At 36.5% G+C, this 11,041-nt stretch overlaps 1 protein-coding gene across 2 annotated transcripts; it reads left to right on the top strand.

Moving 5' to 3' along the window:
* The first annotated feature begins 1,649 nt into the window (after window positions 1–1,649).
* Window positions 1,650–8,890, top strand: zranb2 (zinc finger, RAN-binding domain containing 2). 2 transcript variants are annotated; one of them, XM_028445056.1, is made up of 10 exons: window positions 1,650–1,803; window positions 3,768–3,820; window positions 3,919–4,027; window positions 4,462–4,544; window positions 4,622–4,698; window positions 4,804–4,971; window positions 6,225–6,385; window positions 6,720–6,779; window positions 7,963–8,106; window positions 8,313–8,890. In XM_028445056.1, exons 1-10 carry the CDS (start codon window positions 1,748–1,750, stop codon window positions 8,368–8,370), a joined length of 969 nt encoding a protein of 322 aa, XP_028300857.1. In that variant the 5' UTR covers window positions 1,650–1,747; the 3' UTR covers window positions 8,371–8,890. The 2 variants fall into 2 exon arrangements, with proteins under 2 accessions (XP_028300857.1, XP_028300856.1); XM_028445055.1 differs by having other exon boundaries at window positions 7,963–8,890.
* Window positions 8,891–11,041: the final 2,151 nt, after the last annotated feature.

Here is an 11,041-nt window from a genome sequence, read left to right as displayed (position 1 = left end):
GGGGCTTGCCTGGGAGGTGATTTGGAAATTGAAAAAATAATGGCTTTTAACAACAAAATAACACATCTTAAAACTCTTTATTCGTGTGTGTCACTGACAGCTTGGGAAATCCTTTTTCTACTGTAAAAATCAGTCAATCTTTGATCACAGGGTTAGACAGGGACTGATAGGAGAGGGCTGAGGGAAGCAGGATTGGCTTTGTTAAACATGGGTATTAATTGCCATCTAGTGGCCAGTTTATGCATTACGCATCAGGGAGGATCAGGAGTTTGGTTTGTTTTGTTTTTTGGGAAAATCAGGAGTGTAAACTGCTAGAATGAATGAAGAATAACTTCCAACTGAATGTCACTGGATGTTTTCCAATAAAGAAACACTTTGGATTTATGCACAGTCCACTTTAGAAGATGCTTCTAAGTGAAAGCTGAGAAAATGTCATGTGTGCTTTGATTCATGGTCCATGCGTCTTCATACTCCTTTGGCTGAAACAGCAAAAAAAAGGTTTATGATTTCACTTTGATCACGTGACAGGGTGCCTGAGCATCACGTGACATACAGTAGACCATGTGGTTAGCTGCAGGCTAAAGCTCGTTCACACATGTAATGCTGTAAACATTAACACGGCACATCTCACTGTAAATGAAGGAGTAAGAGGAGAACATGCAAATTCCACACACACACACACACACACATATATATATATATATATATATATATATATATATATATATATATATATATATGCTGATGTAGACTGATATTACATTTTATGGCAAATGTCGGCCGATAATATTGGTGGACTGTTAATATAGTTATTCCTTTTATTACTATCATATTCTTGATATCCTTCTTATTTTTACTACTATTCTTATTATGATTATTATTTTTATTAGGGATGTCCCAATGCAACTTTCCCACTTCCGATACGATACCGATATTGCGGCCTTGCATATTGGTCGATGCCGATATCGATCCGATACAATATCAGCAAACAGCAGAAAAACGGTGATGTCACTCAAACGGAGAACAATAGTCAGCAACAGTAGGTATGAGAAAAATTGACCCATTTATTAACCAATTGGTTACATAAATTTTAACCTTCAACATAATATCTACAGTATTCTACAACTGAATACATATAATATGATATATATCGGAGATTTAGATGCAGTCATATTCATTTTCTGGCCGATATTGGACCGATATCAATATCGGATGGGAACACCCCTATGTATTATATAAACACGAACATTTTCTTTGTATTGTTTAATATGCAGTTATACACGCTTTAGAAATGCACTTTGCCAACATTGCATTGTGTTTGCAGTTATTGGGACAACACATCAGAAGCTATACAATTGCAGCATCTGTATTTGTATTACTGTGAATGATGTATATTAAAGCACAACAATAGGGCGAAAATAATAATAATGATAATAATTTTAAGTGTGGATATGATGTATGCACAGTGTTCTTTCTTACATAGAATAAATCAAAGCTTCACTGCTCCTCTAACAGTGGAGGTTACCAATTTAATTTACAAGAAATCTCTAGGAAATGTAACATAGAAAACACTGTGGTGGGGACAGGGTATGTTGTGGACAGTGTTTCTATGATAAAAGCAGTAAATCGTTAGGTTTTACGTGGCAGTTGAGGGGCACTAGAAGGCAGCAGTGAGTCAGGACTGGCTGCATGAACACACACACAGGGAGCGGGCTCTGCAGCTAACACTGCTAACAGGCTAACAAACATGTCGGGAAAGAGTTTTCGTGTCAGCGACGGTGACTGGATCTGCCCTGATAGCAAGTAAGAGCCGTATTAACGCACGAACCAAGCTAATAATTAAGGATAATAACACCAGCAGCAAGAAAAATGTTAAAATACTGAGTTTGCCAATAAGGTTACGGCCTAACATCGTTTAGCTAATGCTAAGAGCGTTTATCTGATGCTAACGGCGCTTAGCTACACCCTAATGTGTCTTTAAACGTATTAGGTAGGCTACAGCGGGAGATTAATACACGCCTGGCCAATTGTTTATATTAAAGTGTTGCTTATTTTCGACTTTATTACCCAGGACTCGTTTAATTGTGTTGCTTAAGTCGCTAACTTGGCATGCTAGCTTGCTAGCTAGCGCATGTGCAGCCGAGGCTGTCTGTCGCGTCTCGGGTGGGTGTAAACTACCTCCGAGTAGCCACCTTGTCACAGGAGCCACATGGTTCTACAGATATCACATTTCTGTCCGACTGTAATAAGACTGAATGATAGATCAGCAGATATCAGGCCTCTTGACCTCAATGGAGCAGCCACTTATACAGTCTGTACCATAAGACATCGATATAGCTATGTAAATAATCACCATTTTTAATAAAATAAATTAAAAAAAATAAAAAGCCATGGACTTCAGCGTAGTGATCATTACCAGATCTCTAATCTTTCATTTCGTCCAATAAAGTATTTCTGATTATTCTGATAAAGCAGTGCTGGACCAAGGCCCTGGATTAAGTTCTGCATGTTTCTGCATCCAGTCTGCAGAATTATTTTAGATAGACTGTACATCATTGATCAAATGAATAAAACGCCTTATTTCAGTGCAAACCAAGACATGTTTTTCATTAATTTGCACCTTGATTGGAAATGTGATTTATAAAAGAGAAGTCCAGTAACTTAACAGCATGTTACTAAGACTTTTGATTAGATTTTAACAAACTTTCCTATTTGGAAAAAAAATAATAAAAGCTGTATTTGTGGCAGCTGGATTGTGTGTTTGACACCCTTACCCTATTCAGTAGGTTGAACATTTTGTCAGGTCTGCACCTCTATCACAACATTTCTCCTTTTTATTCACTGCTGCTCAAGCATATTAAGATCTGGAGTACATAGAAGCAAAGGCAACACCTTTCTGAGCGACAGCCATTTGCTTGAAATGATGCCCACAGCTGCAGAGCCGAGTCTATTCATCATATTTCAATATCTTCCTCCAACTCGTATGAATCTAATGAATATGTAATCATGCAGAAGGTCTGATCACAGGCTAACTTTTACAATCTGTCGTGATGAAGCAGGGAGGTTTATCCAGAAGTTTAGTATTTTGTGTCATAGTATATAGTCATCTTAAAGATGTAAATCCTTGTTTTAATTAGTAATAAAATAAAGTAAAAGTGACCCAAAAATGATGGAAAAGTTGGTGGTAAAAGTGGTAAAAAGGGTTCAAAGTATCAATATTGGCAAAGCACAATAGTTTAAACTGGCAAATAATGGGCATGATAAATTGTGAATGTGGTTAAAATGACATTAAATATGGTGTAAAGAGGTTAAAAGTGACAATAATGGCTCAACTTGTGTGACATTAGGCTGGAAAAGTAGTCGAAAGGGTTTATAAGTGCCGAACATTTATTAAAAGTGGAAAAAATGTGAAGAAGATCAATTGGAATTTGATGGAGAAATGGGAGTAATGTAGCAAAAAGCCATTAAAAGGAACAAAATTATGGCAATAAAGTTATTAAAATTGGTTACAATATGGCAAGTATGGTGTAGTTGCAGAATAAAGGCTACAATTAAGCAAAAATGGGCTCAAATTGTTGTCATGAAGACATCTCGCGACCCCTGATCCCAAGGTTGAGAACCCTTGTTCTACAGGATAGGACAGCGACATCTCTGGTGTACATCAGTGTTTATTTGTCTGGTTTTTGTGTCAGTCATTAAAGGTATTTTATATTAATGCACATTAGTAAATTTATGCCTCGTCTTATGATTTATTTGTTTTTTTGCAGGTGTGCGAATGTAAACTTTGCTAGAAGGACCAGTTGCAACAGATGTGGCAGAGGTTTGTTTTTCGTCATCTCTGTGCATTTGTTACTTAAGAGCAAACTGCTGTATTAAGTGTGTTTGACGTTATTTTTTTTATTTATTTTTTTTCCTCAGAGAAAACCACAGAGGCAAAGATGATGAAAGCCGGAGGAACGGAGATTGGGAAAACCCTGGCTGAGAAGAGCAGAGGCCTCTTCAGTGCAAACGATTGGCAATGCAAAACGTATGACATGGATGTTTAGTTTTATGAAACTGCATTTAAATAAAAATAGAGGCGAACTAGAATGAAGTCTAGAATATTAGAGCCTTTACAAAAACTTCAACCTATGGTGCCTTAAATTTGGTTTATTTGCAATTTTCATATTGCCTTCTATTTAAGATCAATTCCCATATATATTGCTTTGTTTAACAAGCTGACAGTAAATACTATCATAAAGAAATTAGATTTATGAGAGATCTGGTGGTGTTTTTTCATAATCTTTAAGTGGGACACTTGGATTATAATAAAAATGGAAATCAATTGTGATAAGAGTCATATTACATGCACTTACTGCAAATCAAACAAAAAATTACAGGGTTTAGTAAATGTAAGAATGTTGTAGTGTCTTTGGTTGTCAGATTTTCTAATCACAGTTTTTTCATTTGTTCTTATTAAAGTTGTGGAAATGTGAATTGGGCGAGGCGATCAGAGTGCAACATGTGTAACACTCCTAAATATGCCAAGTTGGAAGAAAGAACAGGTAATTAAATAGCTTTAAAGCTCTGATAGGTGGAGGAAACTATAGATCTGATGACTTAATATCTCGCCTACTTCCAGGTTATGGAGGAGGATTTAATGAACGGGAAAACGTGGAATACATTGAACGAGAGGAGTCTGATGGAGAATATGATGAGGTGGGACGTGTGTTCTGATAAGCTCAACATTCAGCACTGGAAGTTTGTAGTAAAATGTCATTTTATTCATTTTTCTTTTTTTTTCTTGTCTTCCGCTTGTTGCAGTTTGGTAGAAAAAAGAAAAAGTTTCGTGGTAAGAGCAGCAACAGCAGCAGCACTCCTGCTGCAAAAGAAAGTGAAAAGAAAGAAGTGCCAAAAAAAGTGGTGGTGGAAGAGGAGGAGGAAGATGACGAAGATGAGGAGGCTGGTGACCTGTCCAAATACAAACTAGATGTAAGTCGAAAAACCAGAGCTCTCGAGTCTATTTCTACTATAGAGGGTGTAAAGAGCACTGATGTATCCTTCTCAAGTAGAAGTCCTGTTACTTGATTGAAACTCGAGTACAAGTAAAAAGCAGCTCAGTTGAATAGTACTCTAAGTAAAAGTCACTTGTCACTTTCACCTCCCACATTTATTATTAATCTTCACCACTAAGTGGAAGGGGGATATAGATTTGAGCTCCGTTCGTCTGAGTTAAAGGGGGCAGCTTTTCTCAGAAACCGTTTAAGATGGGATAACCAAATTTGGTGTGGTTTTTGGGTATCAATACCTTGATGGAGTTTGAAAATGAAAGCGCACAATTATTTTTTACGGAGTTATTGCTCTTGTTCTGTTTTTTTACTCTGTTCGAGGTATCTTCAAAGTGGACAGCTTAAAAACCATTGAAGACAGTAATTTTATATTCTGATGTGATTTTCTTTTGTATAAATCTAAGTTCTCACATAATAGAACATTTAGAAAAAGGTTGTGAATTATATTGACAACTAATTTGGCGGGGGATGTTGACTGTCTTCTTGTTGGTAATAAATCTTGCCACGGTTCCCTTGCATACGGTAAACATCACATGTCTAAACTTAAAAAGGAAGAGACCAAATCTTGCACAATTGGAACTTAATTTATTTTCCGCCAAGGCATCTGTATAAAATAAAATTAATATTTAAAAATAAAATAACACCAATTAATTCAGTGCAGTTTAAAAAATGATCAAGCTCTAAGTATAGCTAAATTTAAGAACTATAAAACTGAGGAAAATTACCGGCATTATCTTATTTATTTTGTAGTTTCACAATGTTCTTTTAATCTATTAAAATAAAAAATAAGAATTTACTCATTAACGGTTGGGTGTACAAATGTAACAAATTACTTCTTTTAAAATGTACTTAAGTACAAGTAAAATTACTGATTTATAGATAAAATGTTCAAGTACCCATAAAAGCAGCTCAATTACAGTAACGTGAGCACTAAAAAGTAGAGCTGTACCAAACCGATACTTAGATCTGGATACTTGCTAATAATATTTGGGTCAAATTGCCCAAAACATTTTATAATTGTTGTGAGGTTTTATTTCCTATTTGTGTTGATTGTGGAGTTTTACATTTCATTTCAAGTGGCATTAAACAGGTTTTAAATTCTTAGATTTAAGTATAAAAACCCTGTTTTGCTCGTGAATATTTGTCTAAACAACAATGTTTAATGTTTCTGTTCAGGATGATGATGACGATGACGAAGATGGCGACTTGTCAAAGTATGACCTGGATGCCAGTGAGGATGACAATGATGAAAAGGTTGCTAAGAAGCCTGGCAGTGGCTCAGGTTCTTCCCGCTCGTCCTCGCGCTCCTCTGGCTCCAGTTCTCGGTCCAGGTCCAGGTAAAAGGGTACAGGTCCAGGGTAACGCCAGGCAAAATGTCAGTATCAGCTCAATCCTTCTCCTGGTATTCATTCACATACATGTCCTGCTTTTTGTTATTTTGATACTTCCTCTTTTCACCAATGAATGTTCTAAAACACTTTTAATATTGTAACAATATGTGGTTAATGTTGTTTTTATGTTTACTGGGATACATTTTCAGTCACTATAGATTAATTTTTGATTCTTAGATTAGTATTTGTATATAATGTTGAGAAAAAAAAAAAAAATCATACAAACAATTCATTTTCTGCCCATTTAGAAAATATTGGAAAGTTTCTTTTTGTCTTTCAGGTCCCGCTCTATAAGCTCATCCAGCTCCAGATCTGAATCTCGCTCCAGGTCTCGCTCCAGGTGAATGAGGTGACGTGCACACTCTCCCTGTAGAGAGTGCACGTGTGGAGTCCCATATCTCCACAGCAGTCTTATCTATAAATGGAGGAAACTCATTAGGCAAAAACACAATATGTATGGCCATTGACTTAAATTTAACTCCAACTTTAATGAATTCAGAGAATAAATGTGTAAGATTTAATTGTCTAAGATAAGGGGTGGATGTGCTCGGTTTTGGATGCTGCTATCTCGCAGGTTGTAGTTGTTTTCCTGCTTCATGTTGTGGCTCCATTTTATTATACCTTCTCTAGAGCTGAATTTTACGACGACGTATTAGAGGCACATTATAATATAAAGAAATCTTGGCACTGAGCTTAAAGTCATAATATTTTTAAAGTAAAGTTGTAATTCTATGAGAATAAAGTTGTATCTTCATAAAATTGTAATTGTATAAGATTCAATTCTAAATATTTCAAGATTAAAGTCCTCATATTTCAAGAATGAAGTTGTAATTGTTTTGAGATACAGTGTTGCAGTCACTCTGAGAATGTGGAGCATTTAGAGAGATTATATAATTTTCTTTAGGTTTCACACATGGTGAAATACTGAACCTTTTGGCCCATCATTACTACAGTTTAAGGATTTTAAAGCAGACGTCTGCATTTGTTTTTTGACCCAAAAACCAGACTGATTTTGAGCAATTAACCTCTTCTGTGGAGGAGGAACTTGTTGTATGTGGTTGATTTAAGGGTTGTTATTCTCAATCTATTACGACTTAAATCTTGTAGTGCTCTGATTTTTTATTTATTTATTTTTTCTCATGTGGCCCTCGTACACCGTTGTAGAATTTGACATAATCTTCAGAGAAAGGTGTTTGTCAAAGCAATAAGACTTCCAAACCTGTAGGACAGCAGCCCACCTGGATCGAGCAATTAGATGAGGTTAAATGTCTAAACGTGTGTGTGTGTGTGTATATATATATTATCGGGGGTCTTCATCAAGCATCTTCCAGTCATAAATATAATGTGATGCCATAAAAAAAGAGGCTTGTTATTTAATGAGCAACTCTCAGATTCTTTGCTAAAATGTCCTTTTCATCGTTAAATCATGGGCTTGTGGTTCTAATCGGAGAAGCTTGATGAACGCCCTTGTTGGTGAGATGTTGTCCTGATCGTACTGACTTCAGTGCTTGGTTTATATCCAGCTCCAAATCTGGAAAGGGCTCCTCTCCCAAGAAGAGGTCCCGCTCGCCGTCCTCCTCACCCGAGAGGGGACAGAAGCGAAGTCGCTCCAGGTCGTCGTCTGGAGGGAGAAAAAAGAGACGCTCGAGATCCCGTTCGTCCGAAAGGTTTGGGTTCCTGTGGAATACCACAATGGCACTGATTAATGTTAGCCGTCTGCCGCCTTGCATTATGGGAGCTCAGATAAAAACACAAACCTGTTCACACTCTTTATCATCACATTGTAATGCTTTGCTTTGCCTTCTGTGATCTTACATTTGCTAAAACGTGAGCGCTAACAGTGGTTCTTCCCGTGGTGTTTGTGTGATTTCAGGCGCCGTGGCGGGTCGTCCGGATCATCGCGGTCAGGCTCCAGCTCGAAAAAGGATTAACTTTTTTGCAGCATTACAGCTGAGAAGAAAGAAACAAGCGCATGTTGTGTGGCAGAGATAACAACCACATCGTGTTTCAGAAATGTTTTCATTTCCATACAATTCCCTCACATATGATAGAGCCAACATCACCTTTCTGCAATTTCCCATAAGCCTCCTGTTGTCACTTAAGTCTGTTAAAGGTATTTGTGACAGTGGCAGTTAATAAATATTAATGTTTGGTATCACAAAGTCAGACAGTGTTAGTCGCCCAAACCCACTCTGACTGTACATTTAGAAAGTCTGGAAAATTGGAGCAACATTTGTGTCTTAATAGTTTTTAGTTATTTTTTTAAGTTCTTCTGTAACACAGGGTTCAGTTACTTAAGCACTAATTTACAGAACTTGAAATATTGCTGTGAAATGTGGCATTTTGAGTCATTGTTATTCCTGTGTTTTACGTTTTCAAGGTAAGTATGTATTTTTTTTTTTATCCCTTTAAAAAAAAAAACAATACTGGGAGGAAAGCCTTGTAGTTAAACAGTAAAACTTTGAAGTGTTTCCTTTACACAGCTGTGGCCTGATTAGAAATGTTTGCACCAGTTCATTTCCAACCCGTCCACTACAAACTGAACAGGTTTTTTTTTCTTTTTTATTTTGCTCCAAGTTTATTTGATCAACAATTGTCACTCATTGCCGTAAAGTCTTTTTTTTTTTTTTTTTTTTGTTAAAGATCCAACTCTAAATAAAATCTTAATGAAATTGTCAACTGGTAAAACTGTGTTTTATTTTGGAATTAATTTCAGAGATTAAAAAGACTTCATAAGCATTTGCATATTTATTGAATTTTAATTAAAACGTGTAGCGAGTCGAATAAACAATAAAGCAATTTACAACAGCAGTCGCTCGTCTAACCTGAATTCCTCCAAAAACAAGTAGGACTTAGACAATCTCAGCAGATGGACCTGATGGTTCCACTTCTGGTCAACAGGTGGCAGATTTTTGCATTTGCACTCAGAACAAATACTTAAAAAAAAATGCAGTAATTCTTGTCTCATGCACTTTTTAGTATATCTACATTAAAACATACTCCAATTAGATGATTAATAGTAACAGGTTTAACTGAGGAGAATCTTAAAGCAACATTCACTGTTGGCCTTTTGAATGACTTTGGATACTTGAAGTAATGATGTATCTCCTAATGCTCCACAGTGTGACTGAATTATGATTCTCCATCTGAGTGTAATGGATCCACTGTGCGCTGCATGTCAGTGCTTTGTTCTTTTGATACTAATGCGTTTTTGCTCGAACTCCAAGGACTGATATTGAGATGCTGTAACATTATTGACAGATACCAATATGCAGAAAACATTTTATCACAGCGTTAGTAGATCTTTGTAAAATTCTGTAGAAATTGAAATATAATTATCCTACAAAATAGTGAAAGTACCAAATGGATACTATAGATATATTCAGTTGAGACAACTAAGCACTAATCCTCCCTAGAGAGATGCTTGGTTGGTAATGTGGAGGGTTTGGTACAACAATCTCTTGATTAAAAGACATTGCTGTCTTAATCAAGAGATTAAAAGACACATTAGTGATGTGGCCGATCACTAATTGGTTTTATTTTCTAATTGCCTGCTGCTATAGGTTTATGCTTCTGAAGGACTAATATTAATGAGTTTGGTCCTCTGTTTTCTCAGATTTGCCATTTCTCTGCAATCTGTATGTGAATCAGTTTGATTTGTGTTGTTTATTATTGTCAAACCTGCTATTTTCTAACTTTACACGAAAAGATGAAGAACATAAAACTCAAGTCATTTGATGTCCTAATAACATAATGACAATTCCTTTATTAATATGGAATATTTTTCCATCAAAATATCTCAACACATTTCTGTTTCATATACAGTCCCGTCCAAAAGTATTGGAACAGCAAGGTCAGTTGCTTTGTTTTGGTTGTATAATGAAAACATTTGGGTTTCAGATTAAAACATGAATATGAGACAAAAGTTCAGAATTCCAGCTCTGGTATTTACATCTAGTTAAACAACTCAGGACAGAGCACCTTTTGTTTGAACCCACCCACTTTGCAAGTGAGCAAAATTATTGGAACTAACATTATTAAATGAACTTAAAGTGAATAACATTTAATATTTGGTAGCATAACCCTTACTTGCAATAACTGCATCAAGCCTGCGACCCATTGACTTCACCAGACCGTTACATTCTTCATTTTCGGCCTTTACTGCAGCCTCTTTCAGTTCTTGTTTCTGGGGGCTTCTCCCTTCAGTCTCTCCTCTTCAGGAGGTAAAATACATGGTCTATTGGGTTAAGGTCCAGTGATTGACTTGGTCAGTCCAAGACTTTCCAGTTTCCCCCCTCCCGATGAAGTCCTTTGTTGTGTTGGCAGTGTGTTTTGAGTCATTGCCTTGTTGCATGATGAAGCTTCTGCCAATTAGTTTGGATGCATTTCTCTGTAAATTACCAGACAAAATGGTTTTGTAGACTTCAGAATCAAGTCTGCTGCTACCATCATGAGTTACATCATCAATAAAGACTAGTGAGCCCGTTCCAGAAGTAGCCATGAAAGCTCAAGCCATGACATTACCTCCACCATACTTCACAGATCTGGAACTGGTCATACACGCATTTATATCATCTCGTATTGACTACTGTAATTCTGTTT

Source organism: Gouania willdenowi, chromosome 4, assembly GCF_900634775.1.
Source record: "Gouania willdenowi chromosome 4, fGouWil2.1, whole genome shotgun sequence".
Classification (NCBI taxonomy): domain Eukaryota; kingdom Metazoa; phylum Chordata; class Actinopteri; order Blenniiformes; family Gobiesocidae; genus Gouania; species Gouania willdenowi.
Note: the sequence above shows the minus strand (reverse complement) of the source record. Positions and strands in the feature narration are given on the sequence as shown.